Source organism: Macaca nemestrina, chromosome 4, assembly GCF_043159975.1.
Source record: "Macaca nemestrina isolate mMacNem1 chromosome 4, mMacNem.hap1, whole genome shotgun sequence".
Lineage (NCBI taxonomy): Eukaryota > Metazoa > Chordata > Mammalia > Primates > Cercopithecidae > Macaca > Macaca nemestrina.
The window spans coordinates 4,214,824-4,239,476 of NC_092128.1; the positions used below are offsets into that span (position 1 = coordinate 4,214,824).

General features: G+C 43.7%; 1 protein-coding gene across 6 annotated transcripts in view; it reads right to left on the reverse strand.

The window, feature by feature from the left end:
• Positions 1-15,038: 15,038 nt before the first annotated feature.
• Positions 15,039-24,653, reverse strand: part of LOC105474947 (5-hydroxytryptamine receptor 5A) — an 87,666-nt gene continuing 78,051 nt past the window's right edge. For all 6 annotated transcript variants that reach the window (XM_011729896.3, XM_011729895.2, XM_011729894.2 and 3 more), the window contains one exon: positions 15,039-16,658. In XM_011729896.3, the coding sequence (XP_011728198.2) occupies positions 16,326-16,658 (333 nt within the window). In that variant the 3' untranslated portion in view covers positions 15,039-16,325. The remainder of the gene's footprint in view (positions 16,659-24,653) is intronic.

Genomic DNA, 24,653 nt, shown 5'->3' on the forward strand with positions numbered 1-24,653 from the left:
TTAGTAGACTGATGATAATTCTCAGTGTTTTGTGGTATTTAATATAAATCACACTGGCTTATGTTGTACAACAGGGCTTGTCTAATAGTAGAGATATTGTCTTAAATGCGTTTTAGGTTTTCTATAATCGTCTTTGAACTATTGCTATGGTTGAATGTGTCTTCCTGTAAACTCAGGTGTTGCCAGTGTGATGGTATTAAGAGGGGATTCTTTGTGAAGGGATTAGGCCATGAGGGCTTCTTCCTTGTAAATAAGACTAAGGCCCTTGTAAGAGAGGCCTTATGCAACGTTCGTCTCAGAAGGCACCATCTTGGAAGCAGAGAGCAGACAGTAAACCCACTGGCGCCTTGATCTTGAATTTCCCAGACTCCAGACTGTGAAAAATAGATTTCTATTCTTTATAAATTAACCAGTCTGTGGTATTTTGTTATAGCAGCACAAACCAAGACAGCTACTAATGTAGCTAATTTATAAAAACATTTTACAGTCAAGATTATTTAAATGTATATGTTAGGGTGTGTCTTAAAGCAGGTGTAGTATTTGCTGTTGAGATACATTTGCTTACTTAGTCTTCTATATTCTATTGGGACTCCGGAATTGTAAAGTCCTTGCTGCTCTGTAAAAACGAACATGAGCAGCATGACAAAATAAATAATTTGCATGTGTCCCATCCATAAAGTTGTATCTAATGTATACTATGATATTTTAAATTTGCATTATCTAGAAAAGTTTAAGAGTCATATTAATTTACAGATTAATATGGATTCAAATGTATAATTTATATGCATTCAGCCAAAAAGGTCAATAAAATGGGTAATAGATTGTTTTAAAGTTCCACGGGAGCAACAGGTGAGCTTGGGTGGATGATGCCCATGCAAAAGGTTGGGTTAGAGGAGAGGATTATTGAGCTTGGAGAATCAACTGCCTTTGTGGCAAGTGGAAGCAAGCCTGCTCCTTGTCCGGGCCCAGTGTTACCTTTTCTCTCAAGGATGTTCACTGCACACGCTACCTTGAGAAATGGCCCAAGTAAAGAGCATAAGAGTTCAAGAAAGAGGAAAGAAAAACTAGAAGTGGCTCAACAGTCAAAGACAGGTTTGTTTCAGAGAATAAACCCGAGAGGGACTTCTGGCCAATCTCCGTCAGGACCATTGTCTCTTACAGACTAAGGATATTTAAGGGTTTTGGAAGATGGGAGCTTATAATAGGTTCTGAATATTTATATATGAGGGATAGTCTATTGCGGGGTTGAAATGTCTCTGGTTGGCATGTTTCTGGCCAGAGAGGGGTTTATCTCAGGGTTGGAATGTTTCTGGTTATGCTGATATTAGCCATTAGGCTGATGTTTGGAAGCTAGATTTAGGCAGTTTTTTAATCAAGGGGGACTTAGAATGGTGGTGTTTGTCCAAGATGGCAGTGCTCCTGCTCTGTCAAAGAGGAGGAAGGGTCTTGCATTCCTGGTATGGTCAGCAAACTTGTGCAGGTGTGCTCAGGGACCATGGCACATTGTGCCCAACAGGCAGTAAAGTACAAGATAAAACTGGCGCAGGAGTGGCTAAGAGGATAGTGGAGGAACAGGGGCCTGTAGAGGAGGCTCCTGCAGGTGGCCTGCAGGTTGGGGGAGAGGTTGTGCCACCACCACGAGGCAAGATGGCAGCCTCTGACTCTCAGGATGGAGAAGGAAGATACCCAACCCCTGGCTCCCTGGTGAGCACACTGAAAAGGTGGCCAAGACAGGAGCAACCCCAGGCCAGGATGCTGTGCTCCAGGGGAAGCACTCCGGTGGCTCCAAATACCACTCACGGAACTAGATACCATGTTTTGGGTTAAGTTTCATTCTGTGCCTATAGTCCATGTGCAAACTTGCTATGTAGGAAGCCTACCTGCTTCAATGTAGTAAATGTTGCCAAATCGGCACTGATCTCAACCCCACCCCCACATCGGCAGAAGTTTCAAGATCACCAGGTGGCATAATAACAACATATGAATGTGCTTCCAGGATCTTAGACTCATCTTTCAGAATGTGGTCACCATGGTCTTGTAATTGAACTGAAGTTATTTGAAGTCGCAATACTTCAGATAGCTCTCATATTCCCACAGAACCATAACTACTCACATCATTAAAAGCAGTGGGGGATGGGAGAAGAAAGTCCCTGGAGTTGGGGTAGGAGCGTGGGGACTGCGTGCTTGCACATAGTAGCAGCCAGACGGCACTGAGGCCTCAGGAGCCTCAGTCCTCTCCAAACCGCTCGGTGGGGGAACACTGCTCAGAACGCCACCGTTCCCTAATGCAAAGAGCAGCGAACCTCAGGAGGACAGAGCTAACACCTTCCCCAATTCACAAAACAATGACTGTTTGCCTTTTGACGATATGAAAGGATGCAGGATTTAACAGAAGGGCACCCGCTACCTCTATTAATGTCCTGTGGCTGCTGTGATAAACTACCACAAACAGGGCACAGAAATTCATTATCTTCCAGCTACAGAGAATTTGCGTCTCTGACTTTTTAGGGTGAAACAACAATTTCTACAGTGGGCTTTTGGAGCAAGAAGCCTTGCAGAGAGCCTGGAGTCCGTCTTATACTGTTGTGGTCCTGGGAAAGCCTGAACCAGTGTACAATTATATAATGCTCCCTAAAGCTGTAAGGGAAAATCTCAATGACACTAACCCTGTCAGGAAAGTTCTGGGTATAGCAAACCAATCTCTGAGGGAAAAGAGACAGGGTCTCACTCTGTCACCCAGGCTGGAGTGCAGTAGTGACGTCACAATTCGCTGCAGCCTCCATCTCCTGGGCTCAAGCAATCCTCCTACCTCAGCCTCCGGAGTAGCTGGGACTGCAGGCGAAAGGAGAAAACTTCCTCTAGAAATAGGTCCTATGTTGACAGCTGCCCATGATGGGGGACTTCATTGGCTCTCCGGCTTTTCTAAGCAAGGCTGGCCAGGGTGGCACCCGGTTGGGGATTCATTCGGTCTTAGATTCCATTTCTTCTTCTGCTCCTACCAGGAAAGATTTAAGGTAAGAGAACCCAGTATGAGGTGGAAGCCTATGTTCATTAAGAAGGCTTTGTTCTTGGAAATAAATGCTTGCTGGAGGATTTGATCTGAACACTGCGGTTAGAACTCTCTGTTCTCCTAAACCACAAGACATATGAGTAGCCTGACTGCAAGATAAGCTGGGTTAGGGAGTGATAAAGAATGAGGGTATTAAAACATAATAAAAGACAGCCCTGCTTCTTGGATAAGATGATCCAAAAGATTACAGTTTGATTTAGGCATTGAGGCATTTAATATAATCCAATCAAAATGCCAACAATGTTGTATCTGGAGCTAGACAAGTTGATGATGTTTAATTGGAAAATATTATTTAACAATATTAGAAAAGCCATGCCGTGAAGAACATGAGAATAATAACATGATATGGAGATGTTTAATTTTGTGTGTCAACCTGACTGGACCACAGGATGCCTACATATCAGGTTAGGTATTATTCTGGATGTGTCTCTGAAGATGTTTTCAGATGAAATTAACATTTAAATGTGTAGATACATGAAGCAGGTCACCGTCCCCAGTGTGAGTGGGTCTCAACCAGCCTGTTGAGGGCCTCAGTAGAACAAAAAGGTGGAATAAAGGAGAGTTCCCACCTCTGCCTGACTGTCTTCAAGCTGGGACATGGGTCTTCTCATGACTTCGGTCTCAGACTAAGATGGAACTTACAACCCTATCAGCTTTCTAAGTTCTCCAGTCTACCAACTGAACCTCTTAATCTCTCTAATTGTTTAAGTCAATCTCTTATAATAAATCTCATAGATAGATACATACATATATACATACATACATAGGTAGATAATATAGCCATGGCTATAGATATATTAAGACAAGTATGTACTATGATATGTACAATTTTGGTTTTGTTTCTTTGGAGAACACTGAAGTCTTATCCGTTTCTGCTGCTGTAACAAAATCTCAGACTGAGTAATTTACAAGGAATAGAAGCTTATTTCTCACAGTTATAGAGGCTGAGAAGTCCGAGATCAAGGTGCCAGCAAATTCAGTGTCTGGTGAGACCTGCTCTTGGCTTCCAAGATGGTGCCTTGAATGCTCTGTTCTCACATGGCAGAAGGCAAAGGGGCAAAAGAGACAAACATGATAGTAGAAGAGATGCAAAAGCAAAAGGGCCTGGCAGTCCACTGAAGCCTGTATTTTTTTTTTTTTTTTTGAGACGGAGTCTTGCTCTGTGGCCCAGGCTGGAGTGCGGTGGCGCGATCTTGGCTCACTGCAAGCTCCGCCCCCCCGGGTTCACGCCATTCTCCTGCCTCAGCCTCCCGAGTAGCTGGGACTACAGGCGCCGCCACCGCACCCGGCTAATTTTCTTGTATTTTTAGTAGAGACGGGGTTTCACCGTGTTAGCCAGGATGGTCTCGATCTCCTGACCTCGTGATCCGCCCGCCTCAGCCTCCCAAAGTGCTGGGATTACAGGCTTGAGCCACCGCGCCCGGCCTGAAGCCTGTATTAACAGGACACAAATTCCACTCATGAGAGCTGCACCCTCATGACCTTATCGCCCAAAGACCCCACTTCCTAGCAATATTGCCTGGGTTATTAACTTTGTACACTTGAATTTTGGTGGGACCCAAACATTCAAACCATAGCATATGACTAATACAAAGGCCCACTAAGTATCATAACAAACTCTAAAGCCTCTGTTGATAATTTTTTTAAGTGGCATAGATAGTGGTGCATGAATAGACAAACAGCCGAGTGGAGGGGAATACAGAAATCCAGAAAAGGAGAGAACATTACGATGTTAGTGACCATAAGCTGATGACGTAGTGTGACAGAGGCTGAAGCTACTGTGCTGTAATGAGACCTCCTGTGTATTCTACCTTTTGGTTCATTTTATTTATTTATTTATATACATATTTTTTTGAGACGGAATCTCACTCTGTCTCCCAGGCTGGAGTGCAGGGTACGATCTCAGCTCACTGTGACCTCTGCCTCCCAGGTTCAAGCAATTCTCCTGCCTCAGCCTCCTGAGTAGCTGGGATTACAGGCACCTGCCACCACGCCCAGCTAATTTTTATATTTTTAGTAGAGACAGGGTTTCGCTATGTTGGCCAGGCTGGTCTCAAACTCATGACCTCAAGTGACCCGCCTATCTCAGCCTCCCAAAGTGCTGGGATTACAGGTGTAAGCCACAGTGCCTGGCCCTACTTTTTGGTTCATTTTAAACTCACAGAGTCTAGGGTACACACACACACATACACACACACACACACACACACACACACACACACACAGAGTGATCTCCAAGCTGGTTTTTGTTTCTTTAGCATATTTTCTGTGACACTAAGAACCCATTGACCCAGTTCTCTCATATGCACCTGTTGGTCCTATTTAAATGGATCAAAGAGCTGGGCTGTTCTTCTTGTTCTATCAAAAGTGGTTTTGGTTGCACTGACAGGCACTTTCCTCCAGCTGCACTTGCGAAGCATCACAGGGCACAGCCAGAGTTATTCCTCTAGCCCTTCCCCCTTCTCAGCCTCATTTAAACATTAACTTGGACCTAGAATACATAAAAAAAAAAAAAAAAAATTAAGCTCAGCAAGATAAACTGAATCCTGTCAAAAAGATTCTAAAATGCCATATTTGGTTACATCAAAAGGCAATCCCTTTTGTTGTAAAATAATAAGGGAACATACTGGTGCCAATGGTGTGGGTTATCATTGTTGCCAGGCCAGGGGAGTCATTTTACACTGTGTTTGCTTGTTTTGTCTATCTTCCTTTCCCTGCAGGCCGATTGTAGGAATAACTTTATCAAGGGGAAAAAATCCAACTCTCTTAAGGAGTGGGAAGGATGAAGAAAGCAAAGTGAGAGACAGCCCCTTTTATTTAACTCCATCCCCCCACCACCTTCATCTCATCGCCTTCACTCCTAGACCAAGGTCCCATTGCGCCTTAACGGTGCCGGGACAGGACAGAGGCACCCTCAGTGAGGGGACAGGAAGCCTGTCGATGGCCAAACAGGAAGCTGGGGGCTCGTCTGTCTTTGTAAATCAGACCACCTCCTCTTTCAGCTATGTGGAAACTCTGACTTGTCCCATGTTGGGAAGGTAACAATCCAATGGGGCACCAACTGTCTTCCCTTCTAATCCCCCAAGTCCGGTTTCCAACTGAGCTGAAGGTGCACATGGGATCGCTGGAGCAGCTGTTGAAGTCCATTTCCAGCTGAGCTGAAGGTGGCGATGGGGTCACTGGAGCAGCTGTTTCTGTAAATGCCACAGTCTCAAAGTTTGTCCACCTGCGCACAGAGGGCTTGATATTCTTCCTTCCTGTTAACAGAAACCTTTGGGATACGGCCTGAGGTGATAGCTCCGTGCACAGAATATGACTCACTAAATCAGTTGTGGGGGAGGAGGCCTCAAATTAGGTGGCTTTCCGGGGTCTCGGCAGCCGTGGGCAGGGTTCGTCACATTAGGTGATGTGTAAAGGCCTCGTAATGAATTGTACCTCCCACTCCTGAGTCAGGAAACTCCCGCTCTGCCATAGGCTGAGACACACGGGGCTGTGCCACTTAGGCCTCATTTTGATGACGACACCTGGCTGATTTGTTTGCAGCGTTGTTATTACGGCTGAATGCTTGATGGAAATCTTCTGTATGCATGCATACATATGTGTATGTGTGTGTGTATATGCATGTACACACACACACATGCACACACTCTCTCTCTTCCTGTTAACCGGAGAGAGATACCCAGGTTAGTGGCACCAAACAGGGGAGCAGAAAGGAATGAGAGAAGCAGTCTGTTTCCATGTGGCCACTAATGCTTTGTGTGTCTGTGCTCCAGGCAGCAGCCTGATCCAGGCTGGGCAGCCAAGGGCTGAGTCTTCCTCCTGCCTTGCCCTCCCATCCATCACATGTATTGGCTAAAACTCTCAGCAAATAGAGTTCCGAGTGCTCTCCAGATACATGAATTGAGTTTTTATAAACAGAAGTCTGTTTTAAATCTGCTACCTTAATCCTAAAGCGATGCCTTATAGTTTGATGAATTATATTTGTGTATTAAATTAACCCAGTTTGTGTAAATTCATATCTAGTTTGCATGAAACAGAGTATAGCAAAATGGAATTCTATATCCTTTCTTTTCTGTTGAATTTATCCTTTCTTTTCAGTATTAGATTCAAGTTCCATACTTAGTTTGTTTTAGGTTAAAACAACAATAATCCTTTGTTATCTCATAGTTTCTGTAGTTTAGAAATTTGGGAGTGGCTTAGTTGGGTTCTGCCTCGGGATCTTCCATGTAGTCAAGTGTAGTCCTGACACCAGCTGGGGTTATAGTCATCTGAAGGTTTGACTGAGGCCGGAAGACCCACTTCCAAGATGGTGCACTCAATGGCTGGCAAGTTACAGACTCACTTCAATTTGCTACCAAGTTTCTCCTCAGCTCAAAATCCCTTCCTCTTTTTTTTTTTTTTTTTTTTTTTTTTGAGATGGAGTCTCGCTATCTCCTAGGCTGGAGTGCAGTGGCACGATTTCAGCTCACTGCAAGCTCCGCCTCCCGGGTTCATGCCATTCTTCTGCCTCAGCCTCCCAAGTAGCTGGGACTACAGGCACCTGCCACCATGCCCAGCTAATTTTTTGTATTTTTAGTAGAGACAGAGTTTCACTGTGTTAGCCAGGATGGTCTCCATCTCCTGACCTCGTGATCCGCCCACCTTGGCCTCCAAAAGTGCTGGGATTACAGGTGTGAGCCACCGCGCCTGGCCCTCATCCTTTTCTTCTCATGCAAAGCCCCATTCCCCTTCAACCTATTCTCACCACATGTAGATGTCATTCTAAATACCCAAGATGACCCCCAGGAAGACATTTTTTGTTGTCAAAATTCTTACTATTTTAATTTGAAGTATTTCCATTTAAGGTTCTGAGCAGAAGAACCAAGACAGATTTCTTGATTTAAATTTTCACAACTATGGGGCTTGCCAAATGTCAAATTCTGTCCCCAAATTCCAGCTCCTACCCATTCCTAGTTAATTACTAGGAATGTTAATTCTAGTTAATTCCAGCTCCCACCCATTCCCAGTTAATTACTAGGGTAATTAACTCTTGGTCACTTAAAAATTGCTTCCTTTCGGCTGGGTGCGGTGGCTCATGCCTGTAATCCCAGCACTTTGGGAGGCTGAGGCGGGCAGATCACGAGGTCAGGAGATCAAGACCATCCTGGCTAACATGGTGAAACCCCGTCTCTACTAAAAATACAAAAAATTAGCCGGGCGCGGTGGCAGGTGCCTGTAGTCCCAGTTGCTTGGGAGGCTGAGGCAGGAGAATGGCATGAACCCAGGAGGTGGAGTTTGCAGTGAGCCGAGATGGTGCCACTGCACTCCAACCTGGGCGACAGAGCAAGAATCTGTCTTAAAAAAAAAAAAAAATTGCTTCCCCTCATCTTCAGAGAGTATTTCTATACTGAGAAGCATCACAAGCATCAGGGCCCAGGCACAAACCCCCGCAGCCCAGGTCTCCCCTGCATACAGGGTTCTTTCCGACTTATAAAGAGCAGGAGTGTTGTCCATGCTGGGAAAATGATATGAAGAGAAATCATCAACTTGAAGACCCTGAGCACTCCTTAAATGCCTGTCTGGTACCGCAGCCTTCCCTGTCCTCGGAGTGAATCTGGGCACTTGTTATCTAAACAGCCATATCACTCTTCCTCTTGGGGCATTAGGTCAGTTGTCTATGTCGTTCTTCTGCATTGTCGTTTCTGATTGCCACTGGAATCCACCGTAGAGAAGCTCCTATGGCTGCCAAAAAGCAAAACAAAACGAACCTTGAAATTGGAGAGGGAAAAAAATACCGCAGTAGTCCCTGAGGAAATCTTGGGCAGTGGCCGGTCGTCCTTCGCACCCCCTGAACCACAGCCAGAGGGAAAAACTTCCACCTACATCTGGCTGCAGAGCCCGACGCCATTAATCTCAACTGAATCTACTCTACCAAAAAACCTCAAAGGCAGTTAATTTGTTATTTTACATGCGTTTATTATTTCTGCTGGCAAACTGTTTACTCACAGGTAAGGTAGTCAGTTGACAAACTGAATAAAGAAAAAAAGGTGAAATCCTAATATATAAGAGAGGAGAGAAGGGGCAGAAAAACCTGCAGGCCGTGTAGAAACAATAGCACCACCATGGACCCCATGCCCTTCCACTGGGGGAATTCTTGAGTAGGATCTACCTCCAAACCCTCTTCCAGCTCTGGGATGAGATGGCTCCACTCTTGGACACAGGACCGTAGATGAAGTGGTGCCGCTCTCCACAGCGAATGGTGTGGCAAACAGAACATGGTGGTTGCTGGGGCAGACCCTATGGCAGCCAGACATGGCTGGCCGTCCACAAAGGGTCTGATCCCCATCAGGGCTGTGGCACCCTCGGACAGGAGGGGCTTCTGGGAGCTGTGCAGGTGCAATCTGAGCATGAGGCATGGCGGCTGTGTCCCCTTTGGGTGTCCAGAGTCTAGCCAGGAAGTAGATTTAGTTAATGTTAACAGAGGGATTTAATACACAGATCTGTGAGTCAGCGATTAGAGAACTGAAGAGGGGAAAGTGAGGCATAGCGGCGTTATCTCAGAGACGGTCCTGAGGGAGGCAGCTGCCACCGCCAGGCCAGAGGGAAAAGAGGAGGCTTTGAGAGTTCTGAAATCTAGACGTTCAGGGGAGAGGCCCAGTCAAGGTGCTGCTGAAGCCTCCAAGAAGGGGCTGGTGCCTGTCTCCAGGAGCTGGGAGTGAGACCCATACAGGGGAGAGGCTCATCTGCCCCAAGAGCTTGGGGATGGGCGCTCTGCTGAGCTGGGTCTAAGGCCCCCCAGGTTGGTGCCGGCATCTTCGAAGAAGTCCAGACAAGGATAAACGCAAACTAGAGGCCAGGTGCGGTTGCTCACGCCTATAATCCCAGCACTTTGGGAGGCCAAGACCTCAGATCACCTGAGGTCAGGAGTTCAAGACCAGCCTGGCCAACATAGTGAAACCCCATCTCTACTAAAAATGCAAAAATTAGCCAGGCATGGTGGCCCGTGCCTGTAGTACCAGCTACTCGGGAGGCTGGGGCATGAGAATCACTTGAACCTGGGAGGCAGAGGTTGCAGTGAGCCGAGATTGCACCACTGCACTCAAGCCTGGGTGACAGAGTGAGACTCCATCTCAAAAAAAAATAAAAGGCAAGCTAGAACAACCTGCTGCTGCTGAGGGCACACTTGCTGCAGTGACAGCCGGTATTGCAGCCTCTCTCCAGGTCCCCATGGCACAGCCTGACAGGGAGGAGCTGGGAAAGCAGACATGTGTCTGCAGGGGCTCAGCTCCAGCCTTGCAAAGCAGGGCATGATCCTTCTCCCCAACAGCATGTTTGCATAGTGCATGATAATTTAAAGATGGCACCAGGGAGAATCTCAAGCCCATTGTTTTATAGATCACGGGAAGGGCAGCACAACACACTTGCCATGTACGCGTTCACGGTATGTATCGTCATGTGCTGCGAATAACGACTCTTCTGGTCAAGGACGGACTGCATATCCCGCAGTGGTACCATAAGATTATAACGGAGCTGAAACCTCCCATCCCCTAGTGATGTCGTAGCCATGGTAAAGTCATAGTGCAATGCATTTTACTCACACAAATCTAGGATGAAAATAAAGGAACAAACCAAGCAATCCACCACGGACATCTTTCTGAAAAGAGTGACATATCTTCAAGAAAAGCCTCAGGCAGGTCCTTCAGGTGTCCAAAAGAAGGCCCTGTTCTCACAGGAGATGACAGCTCCATGTGTGTTATGGCCCTGAAGACCTTCCCGTGGGACAAGGTGTGGAGGCGCAAGACAGCGACATTGATGATCCTGACCCTATGTGGGCCTGGGCTAATGTGTGTATTTGTGTCTTCATTTTTAACAAAAAGTTTAAAATGTAAAAAAATAAAATAGGAAAAAAGCTTATAGAATAAAGATACAAAGAAAGAAAATACTTTTGTATAGCTGTATAATGTTTGTGTTTTAAGCTAAGTGTTATACAAAGAAGTCAAAAAGCTTTTTAAATTAAAAAGGATATAAAGTTAGAAAGGTTACCGTAAGCTAAGGTTAATTTACTGTTAAAAATGAAAAATATTTTTTAGAATTTTAGTGTAGGCCAGGCATGGTGGCTCACGCCTGTAATCCCAGCACTTTAGGAGGCTGAGATGGGTGGATTGCCTGAGGTCAAGAGTTCAAGACCAGCCTGACCAACACGGTGAAACCCCATCTCTACTAAAAATACGAAAATTAGCCGGGTGTGGTGGTGAGTGCCTGTAACCCTAGCTATTTGGGAGGCTGAGGCGGGAGAATCACTTGAACCCGGAAGGCAGAAGTTGCAGAGAGCTGAGATCGCACCACTGCACTCCAGCTTGGGTGACAAGGGCAAAAACTCTGTGTCAAAAAAACAAATTAAAAAAAGGCCGGATGCAGTGGCTCACACCTGTAGTTCCAGCACTTTGGGAGGCCGAGGCGGGCAGATCACGAGCTCAGGAGATCGAGACCATCCTGGCTAACACAGTGAAACCCCGTCTCTACTGAAAACACAAAAAATTAGCCGGGTGTGGTGGCGGGCACCTGTAGTCCCAGCGACTCAGGAGGCTGAGGCAGGAGAATTGCTTGAACCTGGGAGGCGGAGGTTGCAGTGAGCCAAGATAGCGCCATTGCACTCCAGCCTGGGCAACAGAGCAAGACTCTGTCTCGAAAAAAAAAAGAAAGAAAGAACAAAGACAAGAAAGAAGAAGTTGCCTAAGTGAACAGCGTTTACAAAGTCTACAGTAGTGCACCGGAGTGTCCTGGGCCCTCACACTCTCTCTCCACTCACTCCCTCACTGATCCACCTGGGGCTACTTCCACTGCAGCAAGCTCCATTCACGGCAAGTGCCCTGTACAGGTGCGCCATTCTCAGTCATTTTTTACTGTACCTTTTCTACATTTAGATACGTTTAGATACACAAACCCATTACCATCGTGTTACAATTGCCTACAGTATTCAGTACGGTAACAGGCTTCACAGGTGTGCAGCCAAGGAGTACGAGGCTACACCGTACAGCCTACGTGTATAGCGGGCTGTCCCCTCCAGGTGTGTGGAAGTGCACTCTGTGACGTCTGCACGATATTGAAATTGCCTAATGATGCATCCTCGTGGTTATGCATCCTGCAACTGTACATTAATCTCAGCCCCTCCCCTTATTAGCACCAGGGGGCAGAGATGTCATCTCGCCTGCTTCCCATCTGCCATGGCTCAACTGCTTGTTAGGTCACCTGGGATTGGTGCAGTGTAGATCACGGTTAGGTTATTCCTGATCTCTGGGGCAGATTTGGTCTGGGAACTGGCGCCACACAGAGGTTGACCTCCAGTCACCAAATATCAAAAAGGAAAAGGGCACTGTTCAAAAGGTGTCCTGTGAAAGCTGGTGCTTTTGCAGCTCTATGTGGGCTGTACTTGGTGGGGATGCCAGAGGGGAGGAAGGGGTTGTTTTAAGTCCCTGCAGTCATCTGGCTCCTGCAAATCATTTCTTATCCTTTAGGAGTTGTTTCTGTGTTAAAGTACAGAGACCAAGAGCCAGAGTTTGGAGCCGGGTTCTAGGGTTCTGATCCTGGCTCTAATTTTCTAGCTGTTTCATCTTGGATGAGTAATTTAATTTTCACAAGACCCAAATGACTTTTGTGTTAAATCTCCATAGTACCTCCAAGGGTTATTGTTAGGACCAAATCGGGGTGGCTTTGAAGGGCATAGCACAGTGCGCTGTGTGGGGTCAGGGATTAATAAATGTTGACGATCATTTGCTTGGTTGTGGGGAAGCTGATTAAATTTGCTGCATGTTGTGGTGCATCTTCCTTGATTCCTTCCCCCTGTTTGCGGAGCCTTGAGCCAGACCTCAGTGAACACAGCTAGCAGCCGACCCAAGCTATTGCAAGGGAGGCCATGACAGAAGGGATAATGAGTTTGAAAGATACACCTGATGGAAAGGCAAATCCCTTTCAGGAGGAGAAAGAGGAAGACGGAAGGCCGGGTGCAGCTGGACCACAGCACCCTAGACTGCTAGAAAAGAACTACCTGGGGCTGGCAGTCCTGACAGAGCCATTTAATCAGCCAACAGTGGCCAGGCTGGACCTCCATCCTCCTGAAGCTGGCCCCTCCCTGGCACAGTGGGGACGGTGGGTGCCAACGTCCTGACGGGGTTGCCTCACGAAAGCAGGGAAGACAGCTGCAAACCACAGACAGCCCCAGTGAACCATCAGGGCCCAGCCCATGAGCAGTGCAGAATCTCTCCTTCCCTGATATGGGACAGAGGCTTTGAGAAGCCCACCTGTCCCCTCCTCTGATCCCATTTCCCAGATGCTACCCAAATCCCTGTTTGGCAATCACTTTCACTCAGCACTCGAGCTGTGGACTCAGTCTTTATCTTCTCTTTAAAAGAAACATGGCAAAGTGTTGTCCCTACAGCCTCTTTGGCTATAAGCAGGGAACTGTGAATCCAACAGACCAACATAGAAGCAAAAATGCTCCTCCTGGGAAGAAGAGACAAATAACAAGCTTTTTATCAAGAATTAATCCCTACAATATGGTCTGATATCAATACAGACTCAGGGACGTCTTCCGCTTGTCTTTCACTACCATACAATAAAAATGTAAAACTGATAGTGACCCCAAGAGGTCCAAGATCACTCATCAGGAGAGAATTATCTCCTTTGTACATTGTCTTTAGGCAGGAGAGCAGAGCTGTGCATTTTGTTCGACATATTCTACAAGAGCTGAAAGGAGAACTTTGGATTGGTTCACCTCAGTCACCCTACAGACAGGGCTTGCAGGAAACCCTCCAGCCTTCTCTAGGTGCACCGTCTAATAAAGGTTGTTGTTGCAATCTGGCACGGAAACAGGATTAGGTATTTTGAGCAATTACTATTGTTTATGATTCATATACATTTCTAACCTGATAAAATATTAGCAGTCAAGCGTAAACAAAAGTGTTTCACAAATATTTGATTTGCATAATAGAGACTCAAAGTCAATGAATGTCTACATTTCTTACCGTGGTATAAACAACGTTTGCCATTGAAATGGAAGCAAAATAATTCATTAATTGCCACTTCTTCCTTCTCTTATATGGAATGTTTCTTGCTCTAGATAGCATAGGCAGAGTGTGTTGTATATAATGTATAATTTAAGTGACACCTGAGAGGTGTTAAATACACACTGAGTGACAAGAATAACGAGGCTTATTCATCTTATGAAAACATTAATAAAACCCTCAGCTGGAGATTAAATTAATATTATAATAACATTGTTCTCCAACTGGGGTATACAGAATCCTGGGAGAGCTGGGGAGTATTTGAAGACACCAGAAAAATGTGGCACATCTTCCTCAAGCTTCGCTTTACTGAAGACTATGAACTTTTTTAAAGAGTAAGACACTCGTGATTTATGGAGTAAAAGTTTTCACATGGATTTTCAGGTAGAATAGACTTAAACTTTTACCCTTGATTCTAGTGTCACCTCTCCAGACTCCTCTTGTCTGAATTTTTCTTCTCTGCCATGGAGTACTTAATAAAGCTTTTGAAGCACTTCCCTTATTAAAACACTAGAATACGATAGCATTTCTTGTTCTCTCTGATTTCGAGTAATAACAGGGAAAAGTAACTTGAGTAAGTGAACAGTCTGTATTTTAAAATGCTTGTGAGTTTAGCACTTCAAGTGATATATAAAGAAGTAAGAAAAATCTAAGGATGTTTCTAAATAAATTCTTCAATTCTTATCACTAAATTTCTCAATGAATCTGCTTGAATGCATAAAGATCTGCATTTAGCATATTAATGGTGACTTCGCAGGTGTCTAACATTTCTTTATCTGCTCACATTCTTTTGATAAAGCTAGTTTTGCAATAAAGACAAGACTAAACTTCAAGCCAAGACCACATATAAATTATCACAAATTTCCTATGTTTGAACTCTTAATTGATATAATTTATTATATATAACATACTACATGAATTACAATAAATCAGAGATTATTATATCATTATTTAATTCATGCATTTAAAGAGTCAGGGACATAGCAGACCACAGGCAGTTTTATTGCCTAGGATTGTTTTTAAAGTTTTGTATAATGGCACTGGTTTTACATGATCATCCAAATGCTGCATCATCACTTAACTGCCTCACCTCACAAACTATACTGTCAATTTGTAGAGGACTGGGGCTGCATTTTACCATTGTTCTATCTTTTTCATTGCCCGCTAGCCTTGGCTTCCTAGCGGGTATTCACATATCAACAAAAAAATAGCAATTAGCAAATTAATCAAGGATGCCCTTAAAGTGCCTGTGTTTGGTGAGTGTGCCTTCATACTCATTGGTCATGAGATGCCCAACCCTATAGCAGTTGTTTTACTCTAATCTCATGATTTGAGGATAAAGGTCTTTGCCTAGAAACACTCGAACATATTCCACACATGTGAAACCAGTAGCAAATTAGCAAATTTGACAGATTCTATGAAACCAGTAGACTTTTTTACTGTTTATAAACTGTTGCTTCAAAATGAAAGGAAGTAGTTGACCCTCAGTGCCTGCTTCATGTCAAGGGATTGGATTTTGGAATAAACTAGTCAGCTAGAACACCTGCCTCTTTTACAGTTGTGTGTGTGTGTGTGTGTGTGTGTGTGTGTGTGTGTGTGTGTGGTTGCCACAAACAAAACCTTAAAGTTAATATTCCCTGCTTTCATGGATAGGACTATGTACTTTAATATATTTGGAGACGGTGTTTTGTGGTCAACTATTGGGACATACCCCATCAGTATGAGGGTATATGTACTAGGACCATATAGGAGAATATTTGAAATACGGGCTGTTCCAGAAAGCCTGGAACTATGGTCTCCTATCCCCAGATGTCTACATCATGACTTGTTCATTCTTTTCTATCCATTCTCAACCTGCCCATATTGTTTTACCTCTTCCTTCTTATCTGCCTTGTTTGACTTCTTTAGGACAATGTCGACCACCATGCCGGAGTGAATCTGGGGAGGAAAGGACACTTTGTGGGCAAAGACCGTGGCTGTCAGCACAGAGAAAGGGACAGTAGGTGAGTTAGATACATCATGTCACCAAAACTCTGTGAGGAGTCATATTCTTACTGAGGAGGTGGAAAACAGGCCAGTACAGTTCTGAAGATGACCCTGGAGAATGGTGAGGATTCATCTCGTCCACATGGCTGTTGGGTGGGGATGGAAAATGAATGAACTGGGAATTCCATTGAATTCTGGGAAGAAACTTCTTTCAATCCTGGTCCTCTCCCTCAGTGTTGCCTAGAAAAGAAGTTCTTGAAGGCGCTGTTGTAGTTCTTGTTGAAAGCCGTATAGATCAGGGGGTTAAAGAAGGAGTTGGAGTAGCCAAGCCACAGGAAGATGCTTTTCCAGATGGCGGGGATGTCACAGGAGCAAAGAGGACTGATGAGCTCCGTGAGAAAGAAGGGGATCCAGCAGAGTGCGAACACACCAATGAGGATGCCCACCATGAGGGCGGCACGCTGCTCCTTCTGCTCTCGCCACGTGTCCCCTTCTGTCTGGAAGGTGACGGTGGCATGGCGGACCGTGAACACCATCTGGGGCTGTTGGGCAGAGTCCTTCACCTGGAAAAGACAAGCAGGAGCTTTATGAGGAGACACCTCAGTCTACCTCCAGGCTGAGCCTAGACACTGACAGTCCTGGATTCCGCACATCCACTCGAGGGAAAGTCTTTGATGGATAGGTGTGGGAACCTGAAGGCCTGTGGCTCTTGCTCTCAGATATGGAAACCAGGCAACAGAGCTGGGGTGTTTGCTTACATCTTAGAAATGAAAGGACCAGATGTGATGAAATTGACAGCATGAAGATGGACTCCCTGTTGCTGTCTGTTCAACAGAGGCACTGGCAGAAACGAACAGGCAACTTGGCCTGCACAACTTAGTGGCAGAGGGGCACACATCGTCAAAAGTGTCCTAGGTTCCTAGCAAAATCCTGTTCGCTGAGGACCACGTTTTCTACCATCTTTATAACCTTATAGGCTCATGTAAGTCCCCTCTATAATGTTAGGACTTTCTAGAACTTCTCCTCTGGCACAAAGCTGTGCCCCATAGCATACTCTACTGCTTGATGCAGTCTAGTAACCAGGACACCTCTCTCTGGGTCTATTCTTCTTCTATCCCTGTATGTATGTAAAACTGAGACCCCAGTCTTTTAGTCTCACATGGGTGCCCCCAAGGCCTCCACAGGGCAGGTTCCCACAGAATCAGGCTCTCCAGTTCACTTCCTTCTGTCAAGGAGTGGAATTCCTGGGAAAGGAAGCTCCTCCTCCCTTCTGGTCCTATTTTTAGCTCTTGGGAGAACTGACATAATGAGTGTCTACTGATGAGGCAGCCTTAATATGAAGCAATCATAAATTTACTGAATTAGCAAATTAATCGATCTAATCAAAATGTGGGACAGTTTCTGACTCAGTCATTCTCTGGTGGGTGAGATTGCATTGACATTAAATAGTATTCTTCCCCTCGCCAGCATACTGTGACTCTAGTACATTTAAAAAGATATACACAACTTGTTCTCAAAGAGCATATGATCTTTTAGGCAAAGAATTGTCAGGTTAATCTAACCCACTTAACTAATTCTTGGCAGCATTTATAAAGTGGACTCAAAAGGAATTGACTTACTGTCATATGGAATAACAGGTGGAAATAGGAACACTGTGGATAAGGCAATGTTAGTTGATGAATAAATTACCAAATTTGTAGAATAGCCTTGCTGACATTTATTTGCAAAACAGTATAATATCAAGTCCGTACACTAAATTAAATTTAAAAGAAGATAATAAATAATGAAACCAAAGGTCCGTGATAGTGCAACCTTTAAAAACACGTATAAAATAAGCACTGAAAAAATCCCTCTTTCTGTACCTCTAGATGAAACCAGAGTTACCTTTGGCTACTGATTTATCAATGCATATCTGGAAATGCATTTGAGGGAATTCATTCATAGAAATCCAAACCATATTTAGCTTAATTTTTCAGCATAAAGCAAAGAAGGAAAGCTACCAATTTCCTTAACAGAATTCAACCCCATAATAATATCAGGGAAGCTGTTTTCCATATTGTCCCAAGACGCCAATAAAACAAGAATTGTAGCTGGACTCTTCAACCCTCTGGAAATTCTCCTTCCCCTTCGCACATTTTTATGAGTGACAATGGGGACACTGGTAACACTGGTCATACTTGAGACATGGTCACACTGTGGAGGCTGATCACATTGGTCACATAAAGGATGCTGGTAACACTGGAGATGCCGGCTATACTGGAAACATCATGGATTTTGATCATACTAGAGAAGCTGTTCACACTGGGGATGCTGGTCACACTGGAGATGCTATTCACACTGGGGAGCTGGTCACACTGAAGATTCTGTTCACACTGTGAATGCTGGTTACCCTGATGATACCATGGATGCCGTTCACACTGTGGATGCTGGTCACACTGGTGACACCATGGATGCTGGTCACACTGGTGACACCATGGATGCCATTCACACTGTGGATGCTGGTCACACTGGTGACACCATGGATGCTGTTCACACTGTGGATGCTGGTCACACTGGTGACACCATGGATGCCATTCACACTGTGGATGCTGGTCACACTGGTGACACCATGGATGCTGTTCACAGGGTGGATGCCATTCACACTGGAGATGCTGTTCACACTGGGGATGCTGGTCACACTGGAGACACAATGTAGGCTGATTACACTGGAGATGCTGGTCACACTGGAGATACTGTTCACACTGGTGATGATCACACTGGTGATATCAGTGACACTTAGGGCTTGATTTAGAATTTTTTTATAGTTTAGTCATAGAACTTTAGTTGTTCAGAAAAGCATATTTTTCTATTACCTTGTGAAATGTTGATTATTTTACTGGGCCATCTGGCCATCTTTGGGGCTGTATTCAACACCAACTCACTTGACAGAAGAAAGAGTGGCATTGATTTAAAATGGTACCCCAGGGACAATAGAGTCTCCAGCTGCTAGGAGGATCTTGGTTATCTGTGGAGTTTCAGGTTTCTAATGCCCTCAGATGGTGGATTTGTTTGCTCTCTATGGCTCTCGGACTTATGGACTCCTTAGCTCTTTGCTCTCTTCTAATCAATGATTGCAATCAAGCACTTAATTGAGTCTGGACAATAACACTCTATTTTCAACCTGGTCATTAGTAAACTCACAGAAAGAGAGCAAATAGGGTTAAAAAGTGAACAGTTAAGCCAAATTAATTTTTCCTAATAATCTCTGAAATGCACATAAAGTACATACCTCACAATTTAAGATTCATATATAAAGTTTTTTCTAAATGAACACTTAGCCTCATCTCCCCCAGCAAACAAGTTCTTTGGAGACAGGTACATATGTGTTAGAGCTTTCATCCTTCCAAAATGATTGCATGCTAAATAATTATTTACTGGTTAATCACAAATCTGGTATGTCCTTTTATTTCACCCAAACACTCTGCTTTGCCTCTCTAATAATGTCCTAGATAATCAATGGATTACCATCAATAATGGGCATTGAAATTAAGGGATAAAGACTCTTACCCTGGAAGTGTGGTTTCAGGTGATTTGCATGTTAGACCACACCACTGTCAGAATGAGAGATGGGTCACAGGAGCCCGATGGAACAATACAAATGTTTAAGCTAAAAATGGCCTTACCCATTAAGGAAGGCTCCATGAGGGTGTGAATAAAAAACCTCCACAAACTTAAGACTGATTGTTCTGTAACTGATAACAAGCAGCTTTCTTGCTTAAACCTCTTCAATCAATCAAGCACAATGCAGTTTTGGAATATACATTTGTAAACCAATTATTCTGTGTCAGCCCTCACTTTTGAGTCAGCCAGTTAGGGTCAGACTCGCCCCAGTAAACACACCTCTGAACACTGATCACCCAAAGAAAACCCCGTTCCAGCAGAAAACCCCATTCCAGCAGAAAACCTCATTCCAACAGAAAACCCCATTCCAACAGAAAACCCCATTCCAACAGAAAACCCCATTCCAACAGAAAACCCCGTTCCAGCAGAAAACCCCGTTCCAACAGAAAACCCCATTCCAGCAGAAAACCTCATTCCAACAGAAAACCCCGTTCCAACAGAAAACCCCGTTCCAACAGAAAACCCCATTCCAACAGAAAACCCCGTTCCAACAGAAAACCCCGTTCCAACAGAAAACCCCGTTCCAACAGAAAACCCCGTTCCAACAGAAAACCCCATTCCAACAGTAAACCCCGTTCCAACAGAAAACCCCATTCCAGCAGAAAACCCCATTCCAGCAGAAAACCCCATTCTGAGTAAACCCCATTCCAGCAGAAAACCCCGTTCCAACAGAAAACCCCATTCCAACAGAAAACCCCGTTCCAACAGAAAACCTCATTCCAACAGAAAACCTCATTCCAACAGAAAACCTCATTCCAGCAGAAAACCCCATTCCAACAGAAAACCCCGTTCCAACAGAAAACCCCGTTCCAACAGAAAACCCCATTCCAACAGAAAACCCCGTTCCAGCAGAAAACCCCATTCTGAGTAAACCCCATTCCAGCAGAAAACCCCGTTCCAACAGAAAACCCCATTCCAGCAGAAAACCCCATTCCAACAGAAAACCCCGTTCCAGCAGAAAACCTCATTCCAACAGAAAACCCCATTCCAGCAGAAAACCCCGTTCCAGCAGAAAACCCCATTCCAGCAGAAAACCCCATTCCAGCAGAAAACCCCATTCTGAGTAAACCCCATTCCAGCAGAAAACCCCATTCCAGCAGAAAACCCCGTTCCAACAGAAAACCCCGTTCCAGCAGAAAACCTCATTCTGAGAAAACCCCATTCTGCAGCTGATGTCAGCCTGCTGCTACTCTGAGTGTCCTCCAGTCTCTGAACCCCACACTGCCCCGAATCATGGATGACGGGCATTCCGCTCTGCTGTGGGAGATTGCTGACAAGCATCGCTTCCTCTCGCTATTCTGAACAAAAGATTCAGCTTTGTCTTTCTATCCCAGACTCTGAGCAGTATTGGCATCACCTCTGGACAATTCTGGAGGTTCCACTGAGCTCATTTTGAAGACCCTCCATGGGAACCTTGGGCCACAAGTGCATTCACTGGGCCCCAAACTCAGCTGCCCTTTGTGTCTGCAGTCAAGTGCATCAGTCTCAATAAGGATTTGAGTTCCACCTAGTTTCACTGGGCTCTTATTGCTCAATGTATTTTGTTATCCTGGGATTTGTGACCAACTATGTCCTTGGATAAGGTTGCAAGGTTGAGGTGTTTGTATCATGTAACTTGATCTTTGACTGAGAGATCTACCATTAGGTACTTGTCTTCGATCTATGTGTAAAGCTTTAAACCTCTCGCCACGAAGGTGTATCATTTGGCAAATATTGTCATGCCATTAATCTACTTATCCTATGGCCTCTTGCTTTGCTTGTGTGTTGTTTACACGTACAAAGTCTTGTTGCATCGGTTTTTGTTTTGTCCTGGAACTCTTTCTGTTGAATACAGAAGGAACTATTCTATAAGGCATTGGCTTGGTAAGTTTCCAATCTAATTCTAATTATTAGGCCAGTGACCAATTTATGAAAAAGCAATTGATCAAACTTTGCTTGGGGTCCCCTACAAAACTTTTATGAGGGCACTCCTGACTTGCCGACTTGTGAAAACATGTCACTTTGCCCTGTCGTTTTCCAGCTTAATGACAGCTGTGTGGACAATCATGTGTCCCCTTCTCCATCTGTTTGGTCCAGGATCCTGAGACACTATTCACAAGCACGAACTGTTGATCAACCACAGTTGCCTCTTCCTCACGTGCCATGGCTTGCTTATGTCCAAATTTCAATCCTCTTTTTAAAGAATTTCTATTTCCTATTTAAAATTGCATTATGATCCTAACTCTTGCAATTTTCTTCACAAATGCCAAACTTTTTTTTACTTAATGAAAATCATCTGATGAATGAAAAATTAATAAAATATTTAGAAGAAGCTCTAGAAAAATTAGGAGACAAACATCAAATGGCTAAAAGTCAGCCTCTTTAATTGGTATTTTGAGGCCTTAAAACAAAATCCTAACCCTAAAATAGTCTCAAAGATGTTGTAACCTTCCCAAACCTGCCCTCTTTGCAGATCTCTATCTTGCATTTTTCTATTCAGCTTTATCTGACTTCCTAAATGAATCAGGATTTTCTCAGAAAAAACACAATCACATTATAAAATTACCAGAAGAAAAATCAGATTTATAGAATTTAAATTAAAACCTTCGTCTAAAGCTAAGTTAAGAGCTATAATTAAGAAATTTTCTAGGCCAGGCATGGGGGCTCATGCCTGTAATAACAGCACTTTGAGAGGCCAAGGTGGGAAAATCATTTGAGGTCAAGAGTTTGAGAACAGCCTGTGCAATAGAGAGACCCCCATCTCCACAAAAATTGTAAAAATTAGCCAGGTGTGGAGGCATAGCCCTGTGGTCCCAGCTACTCGGGAGACTGAGGTGTGAGAACTGCATGAGCCCAGGGTTTCAAGGCTGCAGTGAGCTACGGTTATGTGACTGCACTCTAACCTGGGCGACAGAGCAAGACCCTGTCTCAAAAACGAAAGGAAAGAAAAGAAGAAAGGAACAGAAAGGAAAGGAAGAAAAGGAAAGAAAAATTTTCTAAACTTTTGTTATAGAATTTATAATTTTTTTAGATTATCAAACAAAATTTTTATTTTCTTGAACTACAGATGTGTACTAATTAGTTAAATTAACTAAAATCCTCTCGGATAAGAAAAAAATGGTTAAAAGAAGAAGCATAGAAAATAGAAGAGTTATATAACCCAGTTGTGAAAATTTAAATAGAAAATATATTATGTAAAGTAATTTTAGAAGGCTTTCTTTTAAGGAGAGGTTGAATAAAGATTCAAAGTAAACTAAATAAATCTGGGCATGGTGGCTCACTCTTATAATCCCAGCACTTTCGGAGGCCAAGGCAAGAGGACTATTTGAGCATGGGAGTTTGAGACCATCATGGGTAACATGGTGAGACCCCATTTCTATAAAAAATACTAAAAATAGCCAGGTGTGATGGCTCACACTTGTAGTCCCATCTACTTGGGAGGCTGAATAAAGCAGCATATTTGTGTATACCCAACAGCTGAAGTATAGTCTTGTCATGTCTTTCTATAAATGGACTTAAACCTGAATTTGGGAATTTAATACGAAAAAATAAACTGAAATGTGAAATTGCCAGTTTGCAAAATATCCAATGTAGAGCTAGACATTTCCAGATAGACTTAGAAAGTAAATGCTAGAAATCAATACAAGATATGGCTTTAGACATTTCCAGATAGACTTAGAAAGTAAATGCTAGAAATCAATACAAGATATGGCTTTAGACATTTCCAGATAGACTTAGAAAGTAAATGCTAGAAATCAATACAAGATATGGCTTTCTAGATAAGGCATCCAAAAGGGCCTCTGTTCTCAAAGATTTGAGAGCTGAGATAAGGATCCCTATACACATTAGTATATTGCTAGCAGAAGGAGCCTTGAAAGAATGAACATCTCGTGTTGGCTAAAAAGCAAAATGACAACGATATACAATCTATCTAATAAAGCCACTCCAAGGAAGGTATTTTCACTCAACAATTTCTTTGTTTTTTTTAAACTTTCAAGGAGAATTTTCTATAACTAGATGTACAACTATATAATGTTTTTGTTTATGTGGGTGTCAGTATAACTACCAGTAACCCCACTATTATAGAACAAGAGATCATTCCATGTACATTTTTAAAGTTGTCTGAAAAACAGAAAAGCAAATTGACTTGTAGCAAGTTTTTAAAAATTAAAAACAAAAAATTTAATAAAGCTATTGGTGGCTGGATGCAGTGGTTCACGCCTGTCATCCCAGCACTTTGGGAGGCTAAGGTGGGCAGATCACCTGGGGTCAGGAGTTCGAGACCAGCCTGGCCAACACCCTGTTTCTACTAAAAATACAAAAATTAGCCAGGCACGGTGGCACACACCTGTACTCAGGAGGCGGAGACCGGAGAATTATTTGAACCTGGGAAGCAGAGATTGCAGTGAGCTGAGATCAGGCCCCTGCACTCCAGTCTAGGCAAAAGAGTGAGACTCCATTTAAAAAAAAAAAAAAAAAAAAAAAACCTATTGGTTATAGGTGATACCAGGTAGTGAAACAAGATAATGAATGACAAATTGACAAATTTCTGGCATATAGTAAATTTTTCAAAAGCTTGAGAGAAAATCAACTTTATTTAATGAAACGATTCAAGTAGTAACAGTCTTTAACAATCCTGTATGCCAACTTATAACTGATATTTTCAGATCATTATCAAAATAATACTTCTTTAACCTATGACATACCTGCAATAGGTAGGATCTGCTTCCAAATAAAATGTGCTGCAGCCCTTGTTCATGATGAGTTTATAACTGATCTAGATGTGAGAATGCCTACACCGCATGTAATTTTAAAAATTACTATAGAAATTCTGATGGTCCTAGAATCTCTGTGGACAAGAGACTCCACAACTAGAAAATTTAATTGAAGTAGAATGCATAAGAGTTAAGACTGATTCT